Source organism: Crocodylus siamensis, chromosome 4, assembly GCF_052110815.1.
Source record: "Crocodylus siamensis isolate JL-2025a chromosome 4, ASM5211081v1, whole genome shotgun sequence".
NCBI classification, from domain to species: Eukaryota; Metazoa; Chordata; order Crocodylia; family Crocodylidae; genus Crocodylus; species Crocodylus siamensis.
The window spans coordinates 30,012,115-30,036,512 of record NC_143398.1 but is presented as its reverse complement, the minus strand read 5'-3'; the positions used below and the strand labels follow the sequence as shown (position 1 = coordinate 30,036,512).

Genomic DNA, 24,398 nt, shown 5'->3' with positions numbered 1-24,398 from the left:
AAACTACGGAAAACTGATCATAGCAGAAAAGGGACCATGATAAACATAAGAGTTAGTAGCTGAGATCTTGATAATGAACAAAAGCTAAATTTGTAGGAATACATCATGAAGAGCCATGAGAATGAAGATAAACAGCTTTGGTTTGATGAGATTGAAGAGACGGAACCACAGAAAGGATGCTGTAGCTGGGAACCTTAGCCCTGTTATGAGGAAGCAGGGCGGCTCCCTTAAATCCAGAACCTTCCGGGAGCAGCTGGTCAGTTGAGCAGGAGTTAAGGATCAAGCCCTGCCAGCTGGTCAGGTGACAGGATGGGGAAGGCCAGAACCATATAAACCTCAAGCGGAGAAGGCCAGGGAGGCAGCAGAGAGGAAGACTCCTGATGAAAACAGAGCAGCTGCAGCAGCCTCCTTGGGAAGAATATGCCACGCTGTGAGACAGAAGCACAATCGCATGTAAGCTAGCACTTTGACTCTTTTTTATTGTCATTATATTAATGTTAAATGTGGGTGGTTTGTGGCTGAGGCTGTAGGGGAGGAGACCTCATTAGCACTGAGGGGCGCTGTGATAGAGGGCTCAAGAAGCCCTGCTGCAGTAGGGGTGCAACAATAGGGCCACAAGTGGACTTAGGGGACAGCCCTAACTACAGAAAGAGAGGCAAAGCTGGAGGGGGCTGGGGCTCCAACAGCCTGGTGCCACAGGGGTGCAGTGTAGAAGGGCCAGTAGGCCTGGTGTTGTGGAGAGTACGTAATGGAGGGCCTTGAGCCCGAGCGAGTTAGACCTTCAGCCTTGGGGTCAAGCCTTGGTTAGTGGGGTTTTTTGACTGACAGGCCTAGCTGGGGGGCGGGGGGTAAGCCCACAGCAGCTGAGACCCCAAGATAAAGAGAAAATTATAAAACATCTGCAAGGCACGGGGCACATCAAGGGAGATAGGAGCATGCATTTTGGCAACAGCTCATTATCTTACAGGTGGTGAGCCTGAAGCCTGTCTGGGAACCTGTGAGTCAGCCTTCCTCCTTTTTAAGAATGAAGTAACATCAAGTCATGGCAGATGAGTAAGGGGGGGGCAAGGGGAGTAAGGGGGGGAAGCTGATCCCCAGGGAGCAAAATACAGCAAGACTTGACAGGGGCACACCTATTAAAGGAAAAAAACCCAGCCAAAGATGGCACCCTGTCACAGATGCAAAGAGAGGCAACTTTATCAAAGTGACACACTAGAAAATGATCTTACACAAGTATTTTGAATTAACTTAAGTGGGGCAAGATGGTATTATTCAAGGACAGAGGAAAGGGTGTTGCAGTAATTGTGATGTGGGAGGTTTAGCTCTGTGGATAGACAGGAAAGGCTGTACCTTAGATATGTACTAAAAGAATTGGAAACATTTCAACAGAGCCTGGATCTGATGACCCAGGGAGAAATCAAGACACTTAGCTTACTCATCTGAGGGACAGACAGAAAAAGGGTATCATGCAAAGTGACTGAATGAGGAGGTAGCAGGAAGGTCTCGGGGAAAGGTCATGGGGCCGGGGAGGAGAGGAACAGGGTGGATTAAAAGCTCTGTTTTAGTCATGTAGAGATCAAGGTGACAGCTAGACATTCACAAATAGATGTCAGAGTCAGGTTGAGATCCTTGTTCAGATAGGAGAAAGATCAGGTCTCTCAAAACAGTATATATTTAACACCAATGAGAATTTGTTTGAAAACATGGATTACATTTGTTGATAAATGCAAATGTATGAATAATTTGTGCTATTTAATTAGTAAGTTTATCAAGAAATATGCATTAAAATTAGGGCTGTGTGAAGCTTAGGTGCTTGATTTGATCCAGTGGAGATTCGGCCCAATTTGGTGGCTGAATCTTCATATCCAAATTGAATCAGAGGACCCTTTAATCCCCCCAAATCGAATCAGAGCCCTCTGAATCAATTCGGAAAGATTTGGACATAAAGACAGCTTTAAATGTTTTTCTACATTACCTCTAGGTTGCAGTATTCACAAGCTGCCTGCTATGATGGGGCAGATGAAGTGTCCCACAGAAGCACGAGGAGCTCCCCAGCATGCTCAGCAGCAGACGTGGAAGCGGACCAGAAGCACTTCCAGTTCACTTCTGGGTTCGCTGAAGAGCATGCTGGCCCTGCCCCCTCTGCTTGCCCCTGGCTTGGCAACTGGTGCCTCTTGGGTCAGTGGGGGAAGCACCCGGGGTCCCTCCATGGCTGATTTCTGAGCCACGGGGTGTGGGAGGGCCTCCCAGAGCACTGCCCGGTTGACCTGGAAGTGGACTGGAAGTACTCCCGGTCCACTTCTGGGTCACCCCCCTTGCACTCCTGTGGGGCACTACATCTGCCCCAGCACTGCAACATTCACAAGCTGTGCTGGTACGTCAAGGTATATAGAAAAAACCTTTAGAGCTGTGTCTATACCTGAATCACTGATTCTCTGAATCAGCATCGAATCTTCAGATTCAGATTTGGCCGAATTGAATCACTGTCCCTGATTTGGGCCAAATCCGAATCAAATAGGGTCCACTTTTCACAACCTTAATTCAAATGTATATGAGGAAAGAGCTTGTGCTTCACATTATCACATCCCAACCTGTTTGTTTATAATTTATTAAATTACTACTGTAGGTGCCTGACTTACAATTTATGTCTTTTAAGGTGAAAAGTATACCTTGAATTACACCTGGATTTTCACAGATAACAACACAAGTTAAGTGATGTTTAATTATGCAGAAGAAACATCACTTTACTTTTGGACTGTATTATAGATATTTTGAAACATTTTATATAAAATTTTGAATGCCTGGATATAATCTGCATATCTATAGCCAAAATTGTGCTCTTTTAGGGTAAAGCCAAGAGGATTTACTTATACCATATTGTAAACTTGTACTGTTTTTGTAAGTGAGAATCTAACACAAATTACTGATAGTTTCCCTGGCTTACCCTTACACGACTGTGGTATCAGAATCTGGCCCCTAATTTAAAAAGTTTTTACTATTGTGTTTCAAACATTATTCTGTGCTTATGCTATTAAAATCAATAGAAGTCTTATTTTTCTATTACCATTTGACTACTAAATATGCTCAATATCATGCTTGAATGTTTTATCATTTAACAGTATCAACCACTCACATATCTCTTTCTCTGGAATCCATGAAAATTTCAGAATTATTGCTGTAGTTAGAGAAATGAATAACAATGAGTCTATAAGACATGCTGATGAATATGAAGGTATTAATCATTTAGATCTATGATCAGTTAAGCATAGATGGTACAGATTAAATGATTTTTACAGTTTGCACTCAGTCATAAGGCATACTTTACTATATTTTTAAAATGTTCCACATGTATCTATATTTACCTTCTTTTTTTTTTTTTTTTAAAAAAGGGTATTATTCTAGTGACCTAATGGACTACATCTCTGGAACCAAGTGAAAGACCAGAAATCAAGGGTGGCTTTTGGTTTCTTATGTCTCAACTGTTTGGAACCTTTCTTTAGTGTACAGAACAGAGTCTGTACGCTGATTTAGCAAATCTAGCATGTCTAGCTTTTCTCACACACTGCTTTCCTTCTATCTCATAGATTTCATAGACATTAGAGCTGGAAGGGACCTCAGAAGATCATCGAGTCCAGCCCCCTGCCCGATGGGCAGGAAGTCAGCTGGGGTCATAGGATCCCAGCAAGATAAGCATCCAAATTTCTCTTGAAGGTGTTCAATGTAAGTGCCTGAACCACCTCCAATGGCACCGCCCTGGGGTCTCAGACAGTAAAGAAATTCTTCCTTATATCCAGCCTGAAATGGTCTTGCAGTAGTTTATAACTGTTCGAACTCATCATCCCTTGGGGTGCTCTGGTGAACAAACATTCCCCCAGATACTGGTGGTCACCCCGATAAACTTATAGGTGGCCATCAGGTCACCCCTGAGCCTGTGCTTTTCCAGGCTAAAGAGCCCCATAGCTCTCAGTCTGTAATTGTAAGGTCTGCTTTCCTGACCTTTGATCATGCGCGTGGCTCTTTGCTGGACTCTCTCAAGATTCTCCACATCCTTTTTGAATTATGGGGCCCAAAACTGGATGCAGTACTCCAGCTGCAGCCTCACCAAGGCCAAGTACAAAGGGAGAATGATGTCCTGAGATCTGCTTGAGAAGCATCTACAGATACAAGCCAGCGTTTTGGTCGCTTTACTAGCTGCAGCATCGCACTGCAGGTTCATGTTCATCTTGTGGTCAATGATGACCCCAAGGCTATTTCTTCCGTAGTGCTAGCCAACGTAGCACTGCCGAGTCTATAAGGATGCTGCAGGTTTTTCCTCCCAAGGTGGAGAACCTTGCATTTTTCACTGTTAAACAACATCAGGTTCTCCGCCCACTTGCTGAGCCTGTCCAGGTCAGCCTGGATTGCCCTCCTGTCTTCAGGTGTGGATGCTTTGCCCCAGAGTTTGGTGTCATTGGCGAACTTGGCCAGTCTGCTTCTGACTCCGATGTCCACATCATTAATGAAGATGTTGAACAATATGGGACAGAACCTTGGGGAACCCCACTGGTCACAGGGCACCATGATGATTGACTTCCGTCAATTACCAGCCTCTGGGTCTGACCACAGAGCCAATTTCCCAGCCAGCAGAACTGGTGGACCCAAGGCCACAGTTAGCCAGTTTTGCCAAGAGGTGATCATGGGATACAAGATCAAAGGCTCTTCTGAAGTCAAGATATATGACATCATCTCTTCTCCCTTGTCCAGGTGATAGGTCACCTGGTCATAAAAGGATTTTAGACTGGTCAAGCAAGACCTACCCACAACAAACCCGTGCTGGCTATCCCTCAGGATGCTGGTGTCAGCCAGTCCATTAAGGATGGCCTCTTTAATAAGCTTTTCGAAGACCTTCCCCAGAATAGAGGTCAGGCTGATGGGCCTGTATTTTGCTGGATCCACCCTCCTCCCTTTCTTGAAGACAGGCACCACAATGGCCTTCTTCCAGCCTTCGGGCACTTTACTGGAGCACCAGGAGTTCTTGAAGATCCGTGCCAGGGTCTGGGCTATGATGCTCACCAGCTCCTTGAGTACCCCGGGGTGTAGATTGTCAGGGCCAGCTGACTTGAAGGTATCCAGCCTCTCAAGGTGTTCCTTCATGAGGTCAGCATTGATGGAGGGCAGGGGATCATCCTCACCTGGACCTCCATGTCTCGTATTGGGCATGAGCATCCTGTGGGTCTGATGAAAAACTGATGCAAAGTACCCATTTAATAGGTAGTTTTTTTTCCTGGGTGTCAGTTGTCCCATCTGGTTTAGCAGGGTTTTGCCCTTGCTTTTCCTCTGGTTCTCCACATGTCTGAAAAAGGCCTTTTCATTGTCCTTGATACTCGAATCTAGTTGGAGTTCAGTTGCAGTCTTGGCTTTCCTGGTTTGCTCCCTGCAGGACCGGACCAGTGCATATCTGTGTGGTATACTGTAGTTACTATAAAGCAAACAGGAAGATATTGAAATATGTGAGTTTGAGCCACCTCTGAAGCCAATGAGCTGGGTGATTAAATGCTGATGAAGACTGACAAATAAAACACTACCTTGTAGAGTAATGGTAAGTGGTGAACACCTACAGATTGAAGTCAAATAGAAGCTCAATGCATTCAGCATGTTCCAAACTACGTTCAATTAATGAAGGAAATGTCTTTAAGAAGGGTTCCGTGGCACAGTGCCACTCATTCTTGACTGACTCAAGAGCCACATGAGCAGTCAATGTTACTAAAGAGGCACAACATGTATATATGATAGCTCAAAAGAAATAGCTACACTATATTAATTAATATTTGCATGGTCCAGCTGAAGAAATTACTTAAAAAAACTTTAAGTACTGTTAGTATTTACTAATTGTATATCCATTCTAAAAGGATTTTTTACATCTAGGAGCCTTAGCTCTAAGGATTTCTATTCCCTCCCCCATGCACAAGAGAAAAATCTCCACTTTGGGGTGAATAAAAAAGTTAGGAAATGTTGCTTTATTATCTCATAGGAGTTGTAACTGTGTGTCATATCCTCATTACCTTCTATTAGGCAATTTCCCTTCCCTTCTGCAATGTACCCTTTTCAGCAATCCCCTGCAGTTGAGGATGATTGTCTTTCATGATTGTCTTATCTGTGTGTGCACAATTAGCTGGTAAGTCCTATCCGGGATCAACAGACTCTAATGCAGCTCGGACGTGTGTTTGCATGTGGGGTTGGTGGCGCTGGACTTTTGATTTGTTCTGTGCCATGCTGTTTCTGCTGCTCCCGCTTTTCCATCTCCTGTTGTTATCATGATGTTTAAAAGAACTGAGATCCCTGCAGCAGACTCTTCCTCCATTTCGGGTGGTCCTAGGTGACAGTCTCTCATGAATTGACATCAATATTGCATTTTTTTTAAGTTGACCTTCAAGATGTCCCTGAAGCACTCTCTTTGCTCCTCTCTTGAATGTATACCTTGGCCAAGTTGGGAGAATAAAACTTGCTTCAGGAGTCTGGAGTTGGACATGTGGATGACATGGCTGGCCCAATGAAGTTGATTGATCATGGCTTTGATATCTGAGGTGCTTGCTTGCAGGGGGATGCTAATGTTGGTACATCTGTCTTCCCACTGGAACTGGAGGATCCTCCACAGGCGGGACTTCTTCAAGAACTTTTGATGTCTCCTGCATGTTGTCCATGTTTCATGCTGTCCATGTACAGCAAGGTGGGGATCATGACCACTCGATAAACTATGAGCTTGGTTTTGGATCTGATGTTGCAATCTTCGAACACCCATTTCTTCAGGCATCCAAAGGCTACGCCTGCACATTTTGAGTCAATGTTCGATTTCTTCATTGGTGTTAACCTTCCGTGAAAGATGGCCTCCAGGGTATGGGAAATACTTAACTTTCTCCAGAGTCTCACCTTATTTGGATTACCTGAGCTGGGTACTGTTCTTTAGGAGCTTGTTGGTGGAGGACCTTAGTTTTCTGAATATTAAGTGTCAGTCCCATTTTCTTGTATGCTTTGGTAAAGATGTTGATGATTGCCTGAAGGTCTGCTTCTGAGCAAGCAAACACTACAGCATCATCAGCATACTAGAGCTCAATGGATTGAGGTCATGGGATCAGTTTATTTTGGCTTGGAGTAGGTTGAGGTTTAAACAGCTTACCATACATTTGGTAGTCTAGCTCCACTCCAGTTGGAAGCTTATTGGTTGTCAGATGTAGCACTGCAGCAAGGAATATCGAGAAGAGTATTGGAGCAATGATGGAGCCTTGCTTAACTCCCATTTTAACCCCCGTATTTCAGAAGGCTCCTTTCACAACACTTTTCAGCTTAGTCAAAATCTTTTGTGAAGTCAAAGTAGCCACGTACTGAAACTAAGTTAAAAAAAATTAGTAGACACAGTTTAAAAGAAATGTGTCATCTGCTATGACAATTTCCTAACGTCAATGTGATTTTTGAAATATGAAAGTTTTCTTCAGGAAAACAGATTTCAGAAAATATGTAGTCAGGGAAATCTAAACAAGGAATTTTGTTTTCAACTGGTTCAACATTCATATCCAAATCCATGTGATCTGCCACAATCTATATGGGACTGAAAGTTCAAGTGTGTCCCATTTTCATTGACCTATATGGCTAGGCTCCCTGGGCAGATTTCTTTCCCAATGCTGCATTAGAATGACTAAGTTGAGTTAATTACATCTTAAGCAGCAACTCAGCCACATGTTAATGCAGTTAATGGTGTGATAAAACAAGGAATAAGCTGCAAAATGATCGCATGAATTATGTAAATTCATTATGTACATTCACTAAATTCATGGCTGGTTCCCATCACAGCTTAAATTGCATGTTGGACAGTCATCAGCTGATTGGGGCTCCCAGCCTTGGGAGCCCTTGACTCCTATGCACTCCTGAGGCTGCCAGTACCAATCAGCTGACTGCCATTCCTAGCCTTGGGGGTACATTGAAGTCTAGGCTCTTATGTGCCCCTGAAGCTGGAAGTGGAAATCACCTGCTGCTCCCAGCCATAGGGATGAATTGGAGCCCTTGACTCTGCTGCACCCTGGAAGCTGGGAGTGGCTGTTGACTGGGGTCCCCAGCCTTCAGGATGCAGCTGAAGCCCTTGAGCATAGATAACCGGCTCTGTACTCCCAGCCTCCAGGGAACAGTAGAGCCAAGGGCTTTGCTGCCCTCCAAATGCTGGGAGCCCCAATCAGGTGATCTGTGGCAAGGGCTCTACTGTGTCCTGGAGGCTGGGAGCCCTGATCAGCTACCATGCCCAGCTGTGGTGGTATACTGGAGCTGTTAACACTGCAGCGCCCCAGAGACTGAGAGCTGCAGCTGACTGGGGCTCTCAGCCTTGAGGACACTGAATCAAGGACTTGGGTGTGCCCCTCAGACTTGGAGCAGTAAGGTGGCTGGCTTCCTATTTGCTGGTGCAGGCGGAGCCTGGGATCGTGATTCCAAGCTCACCCTGCACAAGCAACACGGTGTTATAGGGATCTGATCACACTTCCTGCAATTCATGTATAGCCTGGCAGAAAGTGCAATTGTTGGGATCACTCATCAGATGCCCTGGCCCCTGATGAGATGAGGGGCCTGTGATACCTCAGAGTTACCCAGCCCAGAGTTCATAAGGCATCCAAACTACAACTCCCATGATCCACTGCACTCAGGCACATGTAAATTAATGTCAAAGGGCCAAAAGACAAACCAATGCTTTTTTTATCTGAAATTGCCGTAACTGAAAATATCATAATGTCACATTGTAAGTTCAACATTTAAACTTTTTATCCTGGTCTGAAATGAAAGCAAATGATGAAAACGTGGATTTCCTTATTAAACCAAAAGATATTTTCGGTAAGTATTAAGACTGATAGATTTCCTTTGGCAAGTATAAGAATTTAACATCAGAATTCAGAAAACCAAAATCACTCTGAAACTGACATTGGGTCTGTTGAAATACACCTACATTTAAGTGTCTTCCATGATTATCTTTAAGTACATTCTCAGTGAAGATCCACTTCCACAATTAACATCATCAGAGATTCCTATTCACATCTTCAACCCAATTCCAATTTAACTGAACTGAGCAATTAATTTTTGGGAGTCTTTAGATAAACTGTATCTGTTCTATGACTTTACTTGGCAGTTTCTTTTTGCTTTTTACCTATCACCATTACTACCTGGGGTTGTCTTCTGTCCAGTACACTGACTATGTTCTATTTTTCCTGACTATGTTGTCTATATTTCACTGACTATATTTCCCTTGCAGTTTATAAAAATGTTATTTTGTCATCAGAGGTTTCTTACTTAGCCATGGATTATCATCAGGCATTGGAAAATATTTGGCACTATTATTAAGAACTAAAGAAAAATGTTATACGTTAAAAGAAGCCTGTACAACATGTCTCTTGATCATTTGTAGAAAAAGAAAGAGGAAAAAGTTCTATTCTGTGAATTTCACTAAGTTTCAGTAGAAAGTACAACTGATATAAAAAGAAGGGAAGAGAAATCAAAATCGATATTTCTTTTGCTACATCTTATATGTATATAATTCTCTTTAGTCAGTGAAAATAAGAGGAAAATACTGATTAAGTATTGCAAGTCACAGAAAACATTCACATTCTGAAAGAAGGTGGCCACTCAAACCTAATTCATATGCCTGGGTAAGTTTTATTTTCTACAAAAACATTAGACATAATAGGAATAAGTAAATCAAACTAATAATAACTATAATCAGGGAAGAAAATAAAGGAGCAGGACTGGTTCAGAAAAAGGTTAAAAAGACTTAAGAAAAAATGCACCTAACATTACTGGATGAAGCTTACAAACTAGTCAGAGGAGACCAGCAGGCACTGGGGGAGTCCCTGTTCCCCCAAGCACTACCAGGAGTGACCAGGAATAATGGTCACAAGCTGGCAGAGGGTAGATTCAGGCTAGATATCAGGAGGCGCTACTTCACGGTCAGGGCAGCTAGGATCTGGAACCAACTTCCAAGAGAAGTGGTGCAGGCTCCTACCGTGGGGGTCTTTAAGAGGAGGCTAGATGAACACCTTACTGGTGTCATTTGACCCCAGTACTCTTTCCTGCCATGGCAGGGGGTCGGATTTGATGATCTGCTTAGGTCCCTTCTGACCCTACAAACTATGAACCTATAAGTTGGATTTGTTGCTGTTAGACCACTACTCACACTACTAACCACTAACACTATAAATACTGTTTTTCAATATCCCACACAGCAGGAAATATGTTGTAAAAATGTAATGACCAGGTTGCTGGAACCTTACCCCTTGACTTCTCTTTCCCACCTACTCAAGATTCATTACCACTGACAAATTAATAAGTTTGCACTGATGTACTGCAATCAAAAATAGAAGGTGTGGAAAGGGCTATATTCTGTTTAATATGACTTGTTTGTCCACAGTTGCAAACAAACATAAACATGTACAAAAGCAGCTACCCAATGAGAATCTTTTTTTTTTAAATTTTAGACATTTCTTTACACCTAGTGAGAAATGTATAACAAATAGCCAGTCCCTATAATCTAGTCACAAAGATGGTACGGACAAAGTCCTTCCTTTGTAGGCCTGAATATTAAAAGCAGTTCAAAAATCTTAATCAAGTTTTAATTCAATAAAAATCCCCAAAATTTATCCTAAGTTTATCCAGCTTTTTAATCAGTAAGACCAGGCTAAAAAAATCACATGAGAATAACTTCTATTACAGTAGAACCTGAATTCTTCACAGGATTAATTTCCTTATGCCCCTTGAGAAAATGAGGGCTTGCAACTGCAGGAAACAGATCCACAGAACCACGGAGGTGCTACAGATTTGCTATGGCTTTTCTTTTAAAGGATGCTGCTTCTCACTGATGAACTTCACTGGAGTGAAGAAGCAGTCCCTGTGTGGTAAAAATTGTAGCAAGCAGCTGGGCCACTTATTCTTCACTTGGCAATAAGCTGTGATTTAAGTGGGTTGAGATCCATATGGATATGAATGATCTGTATTCCTGCTTCCAGAGAGAAACTGCCTCTCTTTGTACTGCCACGTCTGACTGTAGCCCAATTTTACAGTGGGGTGGAGACTTAAAAGAATGAATTATAAATTGCAACTTTTACAGTCTTAGATGTTCAGCTAATGCTGAAGTTTCATTTGTGTTATTTTTAGCATAACACCCCAAAGTCTCAATCAGGATGGGATGTCATCATATTACACACTGTATAAACATAGACATGCTCCCTGCTTTGAACGGATTACAATGTGAAGATAAAACTTAACACACAAGTGTAACAAATTTGGAAGGAAAATTAATACAGAAGATGATGATGATAAGGTATTGTTATATGGGCTAACTGTGATAAAATTTATACTTTTGAATAATTCATTTCACCTTTTTTCTTACTGTAGTTTTAATTTAGGAATAGCTGATCCCTCTTCCCCCAATTTAGGGAAAGTGACCATTGCTTTCTTGTTCATCTAAAAAGATAATTTCATAGTAATGATCTTCATTCTGCTATATCTACCACCATCATATAATCTTTTTTTAAAAAAGAAAACCCCTAAACGTGAATCAGATAGCAATATATGATCCACCACTTCTTCAGCTGGTAATGGAACTCATGACATTTTTCATAATTCTGTTCTCTTGAGCTGGGTGGCCTCTATATTCATACATTCTTTCTGCTGCCATTCAAAAGGAGATCTATGCATATGCCAGGTGCAAGAAGGCATTAAAAGCAGTTAAGGGACATATTTCCTGACATCCCTGTGGCTCAGACCTGAAAAAATGTCTGTAATACCTAGATCTCTATGTGGTTAGTCTCTCTCGCAACAAGGTCTGTTTGACAGTTCTTACCAAAAGGCAATTGCATTGCAATTAAAAAGTAACACTACAAAGAAAAAAAGATGCCCCTGTAAACTCTATATAAGAATTAAAGGAATATAGTGCAGCTACATTTTTAAACCCAAAGCTCAAAGACAGCACAATCATTTTATTCCCACAGGGGAAAATTGACATACCATATAACACCAGAGTCAGTACCACATGGATGAATTTGCAGCTACATGTCAGGAACTATTAGTGATAACGGGAAAAAAAAGAACTCCTTATCTGACACTACTGGACAGCAAGGAGAGTGAGACAGGGAAGAGGGTAAAGGGGGAAAAAAATCAAACTAACATTTTTTCACCACTACTTTCATAATTACTTCAGGAATTGGATCACACATTTAATCTGACATAGGTAGCTAACCAGGGCCTAGTGCTATAGAGATCAATGATTTTCACCTCAAATTAAGAAGGCTAACCTGCAGTAGCTGTGTTATTATATGCAAAATAAAGTGTGAACAGTCTATGACAATTAAAGTTCTGCCTAAAAATTAGCAGACTTCAAATACCTTGCTAAAATAATTCTTTTCTATTAACCTTCAATTTTTATACAATTGAGAGCATGACACTTATATTGGGGGAGGGGAGGAGGGAGAAGCCTCTATGCTTCCAGGCTACCTAGGACTCCCTCTATTAGTGAAGCATAGATTTGTAAGAAAAGATGAAGAATTTTTTTGATGTCAATATATAATAAATTACTTTCTTGGTTTTGTTTTTCCTCAGGATAAATGAAAGTTTGGATGAATGAGCTCAGAAGTAGAAAATGGAATAGACTGTGCTTGCATGCGAATCAGTTCAGTAGGAAAATATAAACAAGTCAAATTTAGTCTAAATGGCTATGAATCTGTTAATAAGACAACAAGGAAATATTTACATTCTTCCAATGGGAAGTATGGAGGTAAAAAAATGTAGTTAGTATTAATGTTTGAAATAGAACTTGAACATTTGGGGGATTTTTTACATATATCTTAAACAGCTTGACCTATAAACTCCCAGGAAATTTCTATACTTGAACAAACCTTGAACATTAAAAAAGAATAAGTCCCAAGTATACAAAAACAGCCAAAATGGACAGAAAGCAAGTGTTCTAGTAAAACTTCAAAACTGTTACTTGCTAGACAATGGAATAGCCATTGGTATCAGAAGAGCAAAGGTATGGTGCTGCTTCCACATGCAGTCTGAGAATGTCTTTCTTTTCCCTGAGAAAAATGACTGTATAAAGCTTTCAGAGTGTGCTCTGTGATCATTCAAGGGCTGAACATGATTCCAGATGAGAACATTCTTCGTTATATTAGAAATGACGAGAACACTATTTCCCCCTAAGTATGACGTACAAACTCTTATCCTCAAGAACATAAGCCAAAACTATGTTCACAAGACATGGAAAAGTCTCTCCTGAGGTTGTTCCATGATTTTTATTAATGTTTCTAAACGACTTCTAAATGGTGCAAGAAATAGCACATGATTTCTAATTTAGGGTCAGGTATATGTAGCTTTAAAAATGGAGTTTCTGAAGTGTAATGTATGTCAACAACAATTTAAAAGATTTTTAAATTATGGAATCTGTTATATCACTATGGATGACACAAAGTCAAGCTCACAGAAAAACTTAGGTGAATTGATCTTTATTTGTTCTCATCAATACTGGTATTAAAGAAAAAATACAAAAGGCTGTCATATTTCAAATTTACTAATTACTGCAGTTTACCTTTAAGTCATCCTTCCTTCATCTGGTGAGGCATATAATAAAGATCCTCACTGGAATTAGGAATGACAGATTACTAATAGGAAAAAGTGTTTTATCATTGTTGATGGCCCTAAGAGACTTCAATTCTTTCTCAGATCAGTTTCATTAACTTTCTTACAGTCACTAAAATGTCCAGAACATTTTATCCACACAATTGACGAATTTTAGGAATAAGAAAGTGCGTCTCAAACTCTCAGATGTTGTTTTGTTGAAAGGACTTGGTCACTACAGAACAATTTTATTTAAGGTGAGTTCAGTGACTAAAATCTTGAATTTTTCAAGTCAGTCTGATCCTCAAAAGTGTTCCCAGCAATCGCCTTAATAGTGCTATTAAATACAGCAAAAGCTGTGTTATCCAGCACTTTACCATCCAGAATGCTCTATTAACCAGCATCTGTCCCACTGTGGCACTTCCGTTTTTGCCACCATGAGCCGACTCCCACTTCTTCCTCATGGACCACGGCTTGGGGCAAAGCAGCCTGCATGGGGCCCCCCTCCCTGTCTCCCAGCACACTGATGCCAGGGAGTGAAAGCCCTGGAGCACTGAACATGGCAGGAGGGACTGCGGCCCAAACAGTCAAAGACGCCTCCAACCCGCTGGGCTGGAGATAAGCATAACTCTCAGATAACCAACATATTTGACTAACCAGCACCCCCCATTCTCCATGAAGACTGGATAACAGAGCTTTTATTGTATATTTGATTTTTAGTGGTAATTTTTTTCTCTTTTTTGCCTACTATACAAAATCCAAAGAAAAATACATTTTAAAGGCGCATGGTTTTTATGAACAAAATTACTCAGAGAATGTACAGTACATCATGTTTATTTTACTAAAAGAGTGAATTAAAAAAAATAGCTAAATCCTAGCATTTCAGACATAATGGAACTTCCAGCCAAATTAAACATAATCGTTAAATGGAGTATCTTTGAAAGCTTAACACCAATATACGTATGGAGCTAATATTTTCTATACATTTAGTGGGTCTAGGAGCAATTTTTAATTTTCTTTTTCAAACACCAAACAAAATATGCAATTCTTACAGGCTAGGGACAGAAATTACACACAAACGTAATTTGAAACTGGTTCAGATCTGATCTGTGACACAGCAGAAGTTCAGTGCATATAAACCACTTTCAAAATGGTCAAAACCAGTTTAAGATAAATTTGGATGGATGTCATATCAGACTTAATCGATTTAAGTTAAATCAGTTTATTGAACTTCTATCCCAGATCCCCTCCAAATTTAAGTTAACTCACAGACACCAGCACCCCAGGATGCTTCATGCCTCCCCCGCAACCCCCCCCCACCCTTTGCAGGGTAGTGGGCTAGCGTTGGACTAAGCTGTCTGCTCCAGTTGAGCAGGGAGGTGTGTTCTTAGCATCTCCCAGCTTCTGACTGGGCCACTGCAGGCATGCGGCTGCATTTCTGGATTCAAAAGTGAGTATCTGTTCACTTGCTTATAGGTTCCAGCTACACAGCTTAGACTAACTTGTGAACACTAAACAGATTCAGCCTCAGGTTTTCTGATTGTCTGTTGTCTAGGCACAATGTCCAAATTGACCATGCATGCATCAGTTCTTACCCTGTCACATTTTATTGACAGAAGTGAAATCAAAAAACATCAAGTGCACATGCTGCATTTAATAGCACAGGAGATGCATATATTTTCTAGATGTGGACCCTGATGTTGCAATGATTCTGACTTAACAGTATTTAAATTATTGGACTACTTCAACAAGAAAAAAATAGGCACAAATCAAGTATTTACAGGATCTGGAGTCTGGAGCAGGGTTGGTATTCAGCCGTGATCAAATAACTAAGAATGACTGCTAATGAACTCATTTCCACTTCCCTCCTAGATTTATACTAAAATATTTCCATACAAAACCACGGCTTCCTCTTTTACCTTTTCTTGTATTCATTTCACATTCAAAAACGTATTTACTTTGCTATGATAATACTTTAGTCTACAAAAAATGTTTTTGCTCCTATAAAATTTTTCCATTGGAAAAGAACACAATTTTTCTGATGCATTCTATATCAGAAGACTTGCTTGACTACATTTAGACACTGAATAATTTCCCTCAATAATAACTGCAAATAAAATTCTCCATTGCTCAATAAAACTGTGTTTTTATTTGATTTCTACTTGCCTTCATTGCCTTATGTTTAGTTCAGTTTTCCACAATATATTTGTTTATAATAATTTCTATTCCACCCACAGTATCAACACATTAAATTTATTCTACAATTCAGAAATACAATCAATACTATCATTTCAACATCTATCCTCTTTTCATTTATTTAATAGACAGTTTTCTTCCCTTCTTTTTTCTAAACTTTTCCCCATTCTTTTTGGTTGCTTATTTTCTTCAGTAGTACAACTGTCAGTGATTTTTTAGGTTCTAACAGTTCAAATCATCAGCCCAGACAGCCTGTCTCTTAACTGCAGAATACTAAATTCCTGGACAATGGCACAGAAATCATTTTATTTGTAGGTACATCATGAGATACAAGATTGACCCTTTGGCATGTTTCGAAAAGAAATAAGGAGTTAAGATGACAGACTTGTACATTACTTTCCACATTCATGATGCCTTCAAAACTACTGCTGACACACCAAGTTTGTGAACCTAATATATGCATCAACAGTTGTGATGATGCTATTTCAGGGGGTGCATCTACACATGTGCTTTACTGTGGAGGAAACTAATTAGCTCCACAGTGAAGTATCACAGTCTACACATGTGCTGGTATTATGGCAAAATAAACCAACTCTGCTGTAAGATACTTCCTGGCTGCTACCTAGCTGCACAGCCAGCTCCACCTCCTCCCAACACCACCACCGGGGCTGCCCCTCTGTGCCCTCTGCCAGCCCTGGCCTGCTCCATCCCAGCTCAAATTGCTGCTGTCCTGGGCACATGTGTAGACACTGTGCCTAGGAATGGTTTACTTTGGCCCAAACTGCACCTGAGTTTATTGTGTCACCTTAATTTCACATTCAGATGCACCCAGTGGGCACATCCACACATGCAGGCACATGCACTTGTAGCAGCTCAAATGAGAGGCACAAATTTGTGCCAGGGATTTTTGCCTTAGCACACGTGCCTGAACATGTACTTTGTTGTGGGGAAAGTTATGCCACGTGGGGCAAACTGACCCTGTCTAGCTCCTCCTAGATCTGCAGCCAGGGGGAGCTGGAGGTATAAAAAGCTGCCCTGGCAAGCAACTCAGGGCTACTTGCTCTCAAGAGCTCCTGAGGCCTGGGGTATCTGGGAATACTTGCCCCTTGTGCTGCTGGACTGCTGAAGCATCCCTAACTTAAAGTTCTCTGCACCCTCTACAGCAGTCTGGCAGTGGGACCTGCTGTCTGGCTATGACCAGCTGCCACCTGTGCAGCATGCATACACCTAGCTACACACCTGCCAGACCTACGGGGACTGCACAGCCACCTGGGCTATGTCATGGTCACTGTAGCAAAGCCGCCTGCATCTCTAGGCCAGTTGTAGGTGGGGCATGGCTGCAGTGTTGGTCTTTGTGCAGCACTGCTACCATGTGTGCCCCGCCCCCCGGCATCTGGGCAGCTATTTCCTGGAAGATGTTCTCAATGTGGTGGCCTGCTCCGAACAGTCAAAGCATGTCCTTCTGGCCCTAAATGGCCAGGAGGTCAGCCACCTTACTTGCCCGCCATCTGGGTCCTGGATGCCAGTCCTGAGCAGTATCCTCCCTCGCTAGCAGGAATCCTGGTATTCCCTATTTAAAAACTGCAAATTCTCTGATAAAAAATGCCAAATTCACTCTTTAAAATACCGCAAAATCCATGTTCTTCCACAACTAAAACAAAAGGCCACTATATATAGGGAGAAAGAGAGAGAAAGAGACACAAACTCACTCACGCAGTCCCCCTAGAGCTCTGAATTTCTTCCCACTGTCCTGCTGCCTATTCCAGAAAGCCTCAGCTCCATTGCCCTTTACTGAATGTCATAGCTGCAGCAGGGGTATCCTCTACCAGCCCCACCTGGCTTCTCCTTGGGTTGTGAAAGAATTTTTAGGTCCCTCCTTCTGTAGAATGAGTTAGCCTGGAATATCACTTACCTAGAGATAGCTTTTGACCACAGGCAATATGGTCAGTAAGGAGATAAAACAACAAAAGGATTTATTATATAGAAGAAAATAATATGAAAAACAACATGGGCCATAAATTTGGAGAGAAGAAAAAAACAAGATAAAACTTTCTTACCCTCTCATCTGACTACAACCTAGCACACCCCTCAGAGTCCTGCCAGCATTTCCAAAGATCAGTCTTGTTGCTGATCCTGCCAGTCCTTACTGCTGGTGACCTGGAATGCCCCAAAGCCTTGGAAGCAAAGGCCCTCTGCATAGTTTTCTATATCCTCAGAATCCTCTAGAAATTTGTTTCCTGCCAGGAGCAGCTAGAATTCCTCTAGGTAATGGTACATTACTCTTGGTGGCCTTAACTATTATGGGGTTGCTTTTCCCATTACAGGCAGATAATACCTTGGGTACCCATCTCAATAATAGCTCCCTTCTGCCTCTGGTTACGAATGCCAACTGCCTTTGCTTTAATAAACAAAATGGTAGAAATACATAGCAGTTATAGGTATACACTTACTCTCTTTTCCTCAAGTATCCATTCCTCAGTTCCCTTGAATATGGCAATAGTTTAATCAAAGATATGTGGATGGCATAAGAATCCACTGCAATGATAAAATCAGCATAAATGGATACACCCTAACACTGGTTTTCCAACAAGAACACACATGACATATCAGTGAAATAGATGCAAGAAAATATTTGTGCCATTCCATGAATCCCAAAAATTTGGTGGGCTTTGTAAGGTCAACAATGAAATATAAATGTGCATCTATCATACTTAAGATGAATGCCTCTTGAGTTTGCCAATGTAGATGATTAAGACTGAAATAGTTGTATACCTTACCAATCTCAATTTCTTTTTAGATGATATCCTTGGCAGTTCACCAAACATCAACTTATTTTGTGGGGAGGCACAATCCGCAAGGCTGAGAGCTATGACTTCCTAAATTTTAATCTTGGTTTTGACATTCCTATCAGACTTTCAGCCAAATCAGTTAACCTCTACTTCAGGCCCCTTATAAGATTGTGTAATACTTCCCCTTCCCTGCACAATCTTATAAGGACTGAAGAATATTTTGAAAATAGAGTCTTAGAGTGAGAACATTATCGGATTTTCAACCATACCAAACCCCGCCCCAAAACTCTTCTTTCCCCATAAATTTTTTTTTAATAAGGTGACAGCTTAGCTAGCGCATACTGATCTGCAAAAATATTAGAGGACATTTTATGGATATTTACTGAGTAGTGGATAGGGCATAGCTTGGTAGAGCAAAAATATTGTCTTAAAACAATAAATGCAACAAAAATATTTAGTTGACTTATTTCCAGTAGATCTGGTAGGAGTGGGTCTTAATGAATTCTATGAATGAAGAAAGGGTAGTTTACCAGGGAACCAGTGCAGAAAGATCACCTGCTGTGGATGGATTCCAACTAAGGATTTAAAGAGACAGCATTTCATTCTGTCTCATGCATGTAATCAACTTACACAAGCTGAAGCACGAGGCCATTATCCTCTTTTCACTCAAATTCCTTCTTATGTATAATTTGAACTGAGGAATGTAAAAGAAACAAGGCATATTTTCACTCCAGCTATTCCCAGGCACAGGACTGAAAGAACAGGAATGGGCAATGTACCTATACAATCAGGTGTGTCCAGATTATTTGTATTTTAACAGTGTTTAACAGTGTTTAGTGAAACCTTGAGGAAGGGTGTGTGCGCCTCAGAAGTTGAAGAAAAATATATTATTTTTGTGATTTCTTAGTTGGTCTAATAAAAGGTATTATTTCTGAACTAAGAGTTCTAGACAGCAATTCCCAATTTGTGGTACGGGTAGTACCAGACAATACATCAGTGGTACGCTTTAACAGATTTATTATAATTACTCTACATGACAAAAATTTGCTGGTGGTTTAAGGCTGAACTGAAAAATTTGCTGGTGGTACTTAAGGTTGTCATTTTAAATTGGTGGTGCACAGTCTGTAAGTTTGGGAACCGCTGTTCTAGAGCTTTGCATTCCTCTTAGTCTCAGACCAACATGGCTACCGAATAGATTCCTGAAACATGCAAAGCTCTAGCACTTTCATTATACTGTAAAAATTATCTTAGTTTAAAACTGTTCAACATATATTATCATCTTAATGTTATTCACCCTAAAGATATATTTCATCGAAGCTGTTTTTCTATAGTCAGTTTAAGTACAAAGTAATTTAATAAAGGCCTAGTTCCCCGTGCAAAGTTTGTATAATGCTGAAATATAAATGGATAACAGAAAAAGTATAAATCTTCACATTACATAAACTATTAAATTAAGGGCGTTTCAATTAATAAAACTAGAAAAATTTAAAGACTGCCACTTAATCTACCATACTACAAATATATCACCCTAATAATACCTTATCTCCCTACATGCAGGAAAGTATTTTAAATAACATGTATCAAGTATTTTTTTTTTTAGAGATAGAAAAAAATGCAAAATGTGCCAGGTTGATAAAATTACGAGGTAAGTTTTTATAAAATGTTGTTCCATATATGCACTGTACAATATCTTAATTTGATTTCAAAGCAGTTTAGAAATATTATCTGTTCCTTATACAATAGTCCTCTATGCACTAGCCATCCTTTCTCTATTTTACCAAAAAAAAATTAAGTAGATATTCTCATTATCTATATTAAATACATAATAATTTTTATTCGTAATAGTAATCTGATCATATTCACTACATAGTGAAAAACTGCAGTGCAGATAATAACACTGTAATTTCATCTAGTTGTGGTCTTAAACCAAAAGCCAAAATATCACACTATAAATTAAACAGTTTATGAATTGTAATAGCATTTTATTGATTTTTAATACAACTGATATTGATCTCATAAGTGATTAAATCACATACATCCTTAGTACTTCATAATTTAGTTTTATATGATGAACAACTTAAGATTAACTCAAAAATAGGACCTCCAAAGCTCTTCTGAATTATGTATTCACATAACCCACTTTAATGGCATCAGAAAAATTAAACTACAAATAAAAATGTTGCAATGATTTTGTGAAGGATCAAATACATGTAGAAAAAACTTATTCAATAGTAAAATAACTTTGTTATTTTTCATTTGCATAGATGCCTGGTTTATCAGGTGTCCAGAGGGCATGAAAGTGCTATAGACTGTGGTGAGAGGAAACACATAAACAGGTACAACGGAGAGGGTGCTGCTCCTGCTAGCAAAATACCAGTGAAAGGAAAGACTGCCCAGCACTTTTTATTTTCAGAAAGTTTAGAAATTGACACAGGCTGATAAAATTGGGAAGCAATATATGTTTACCATTTGGGGGAGGCATCTATCCAGCATTAATTTATTGTTGAAGTGGGGCAGCTTCAATTAAGACTGTCCCCATTAAATAGATAATTCTGTGAAGAAAAGCAGGACTGATTAATTTCATACTTTCTTTGAAGGGGTAGCATATATGGTATTCAAGTGTCTAGGCAACATTAATTAAGGAAGCAGAGTTCAGCCAGCAGGCGGTGGAGGTCTTTGGGCCCAAGCAGCAGGGAAGTACCCAGCCAGCATTACGTTTTTTGGAGATTTTGAGCATGGCCTGTGAGAAAGCAGTACATTTCAGACTTTTTAATGTTTTGAAGCTGTTGTAGCATGAGTAATATTGACAGAAAATAAGCCAAAATAATAATCAGCCTACACTATTTTTGCAAAATATGCAAGACAAGAAGTATAGTTGTCTGGGTTCCACAAATGTAACCTTATAATCAGGTAAATTTTTCAGTCCTGTACACTGATGTAAATTAAATTCCAAATAGCCATGAAGTCCTTTCTCACAAATTATGTGCAACTTACAATCCACTCTCTAATTGTCTACCATTCCCATCCCCCACACAATCTTTCCAACAGTACACCTTGCTCTCTTGTGTTAACACTTCAAATCATCCAAAAAAAGAACATCAACTTATGAGATGTAAACTGTACCAATAAAGCAGTCCTGTAACTATATTCTATGTCAGCATTTCCTAATCTTTTTCGCTCACAGCACACTTACCTAAATAAAAAAGCACCATGGCACACCAGACTTTGGGGAGGTGGGGATGGTGGTGTGCGGCCAGCCGGACACTGACTGGGGGGGGTGAGCTGGATGGCATTTTGGGCTGGAGCCACGCCCCGTGCCTGGCTGGAGCCATGCTCTTCATCTGTCTGTGTCCACAGCAGCAGCAGGTCAGGGGGTGTGGCTCCAGCCCCAAATGCCGTGGCCACCTGGACATGCCTGATGGCACAGCAATGTGCTGTGGCACGCTGGTTGGGAAATGCTGTTCTATTTTATACCTCTCCCTACTCCACATCTAATACAGTACTCAATTTAAGTTGTAAACTTATTGCAGAAATTGGAGCTTACATTTTCAGATGTAGGTACGTCCCTACCCTATAGTGTATAGTTAGCTATAAAATTGTGCCTTCATGGCCTAGTTTTTCAAGGATGCTATTTATTACAGTTGCCTAAATAGGAATTTAGGGACCTATGCTTGTTAATGTATGTCTGTATTTAATAAGGAGAAATAGATATGCATTTTTATGAAATTCATATACCACCCTCTCCAACAGAGGCTCAGGGTGGCTTACAGCAAGAGAAATAGAAACGTAAAAGAGCAACTAGAATAAATAAAAAAAAATAACAAGGACTGTGTATACTTCTGGTATCATACAAATGTTAAATTATAATAAAGTGAGTAACATCAGTATTGCATTTTCAGATAAAAAGCACAGAACCTTTTAATACTCAGTCACTTTTTTCAGAAAACCTTGCTGCGAAATTCCAAAGCACTGCTTCTTCAGAAATCTTTTCCTTGGTGATTGCCTCGGCTGAAATATTTTTTTCCCCTCAGAATACACAAATGCTAGGTACAGACATTCAAAAAGCCTGAGATGGAATTGACCTAAGTTACACACTTTTCTGCAAGCAGTGTAGTTTATATTGGTAGTGAACAGAACACACATTCACCCTTTGGTGTGGGGGGAAGAAGGGAGAAAGGGGGTAAATCTTAGACTGGGTTCCACCATTTTTAAACCAGCCTGTGTGTGCTGAACTTCTGTTCTATTACAGGTATAGATCAGTTTTTTGTGCTAAACTTCTGATCTGTTATGGGTATAAAACTGTTTCCAATCACTTTTACTGGTAAAAGTGTAATAATGTCTGTACCTGGCCACAGAAAACGTACATCTACTGTTTACAGGCAAATAGCTTCAAGTCCAACAGCTTTACAGGTGCTCTTTCAAACATTCAGATATTATCAATCAGTGCAACTGCCCCTGCTTTGTCAAATTCATCCGCAAGAAACACTGAACTTAATTTAATAAACACTTCTCCTGCTGGAAAAACATTCCAGGTTTCTGTAACACAGAAAAAAAATCTTTACTTACTTGGAAGTCTTTTTCTTCAAGAATCTCTTTCCTCCATTTGACAAGGAAGGCAGCACACACATACAAGTGGAAGTGCGAAAAACCTTCTGGTTCAGACTGAAAAAAAATTTAAATATGCTGAAACATGATTTATGCAATGTATCCCTAAATATATTTATAAGACATTCTAAAAGACCTAAAACCAATGTCCCAAACTAATTATGATTTCACCTCTGCCATAGGCATTTACAAACTGTTCTGTAGCTAGGACTTGGGTGCTTATTTATGTATATCCTTCTTTTCAGGCCATTTCCTGACTTTTCTGAATTCATCCTTTGGTATCTATCCACTATGAAATACTATAAAATTGACCACTTGCCTCAAGCCCAACGTGATGACAACCATATCCTCCATCTTCAGTGGAAGTTTAATTTAACATTAAATTTCATTTCTATGCCTATTTTACAATAATTTCAAGAAATTTATTAACCTGTTTAAAAAACAAAATCCGGAAATTTTGCTGGGTATTGATCAGCTGATTATTTATCATATTAAATCCAATAAAAATTTCAAGACTGCTGTAATTCTAGAACAAAGTTTAAGGCCCCAGTTTTGTAATCATATCTGCTTAATGCAGTCTTTGCTTCATTTATTTCATTCCCAGTAATAAATATTTCACAAGTGTATAAAAATCTGGGCCAAACACATGAACTTAAAAGTATAATTTTTTAAAAGTTTGCCACTAAAACAAAATACATTTGAAAAGCCTATTTAAATTTATATTTAAGATTTTTCATTGTAGATCGCTTTTAAGTTGTTGAAAAAGTAAAAATTAAAAAAAAAAAATCGAACTTTTTGTTTTATGGATGAGTAAGATTAAATCAGTGGAATTACAGAGAAAGAACACTAAAGTGAAGTCCAAGTTAACATCTTGAAAAAAAAGATTTGATAAAGTCAGCAAACTGCAGAATCTGATGCATAGAGGCAGTACAATTTAATTAAGACATTCAACTAAATATAAAATATTCCAATTGTACTTTTTTAAAACCCCAGTAGAAGGCCGGATTTTTTCTTAATCATCTTTACTGGTCACAGCAGAACCATTTCCTACTGCTGAGAAGAATTTTGTGGAAACTAGATGAACTTTAGCTTAGGGCATTTCTTACAAAAAAGATTTGAGTTAGAATTTTATTCTGCTAAATGAATCACACGTCATCTGTGAGTGGGTAAATTATATTGAAATTGTTTTTTAAT

At 39.9% G+C, this 24,398-nt stretch overlaps 1 protein-coding gene across 2 annotated transcripts in view; it reads right to left on the bottom strand.

Annotated features, from left to right (window-relative positions):
- The window catches only part of TBC1D22A (TBC1 domain family member 22A), a 449,980-nt gene that overhangs the window by 68,324 nt on the left and 357,258 nt on the right, over positions 1-24,398 (bottom strand). For both annotated transcript variants that reach the window (XM_090042105.1, XM_090042106.1), the window contains one exon: positions 23,166-23,261. In XM_090042105.1, coding sequence (XP_089898231.1) covers positions 23,166-23,261 — 96 coding nt within the window. The remainder of the gene's footprint in view (positions 1-23,165; positions 23,262-24,398) is intronic.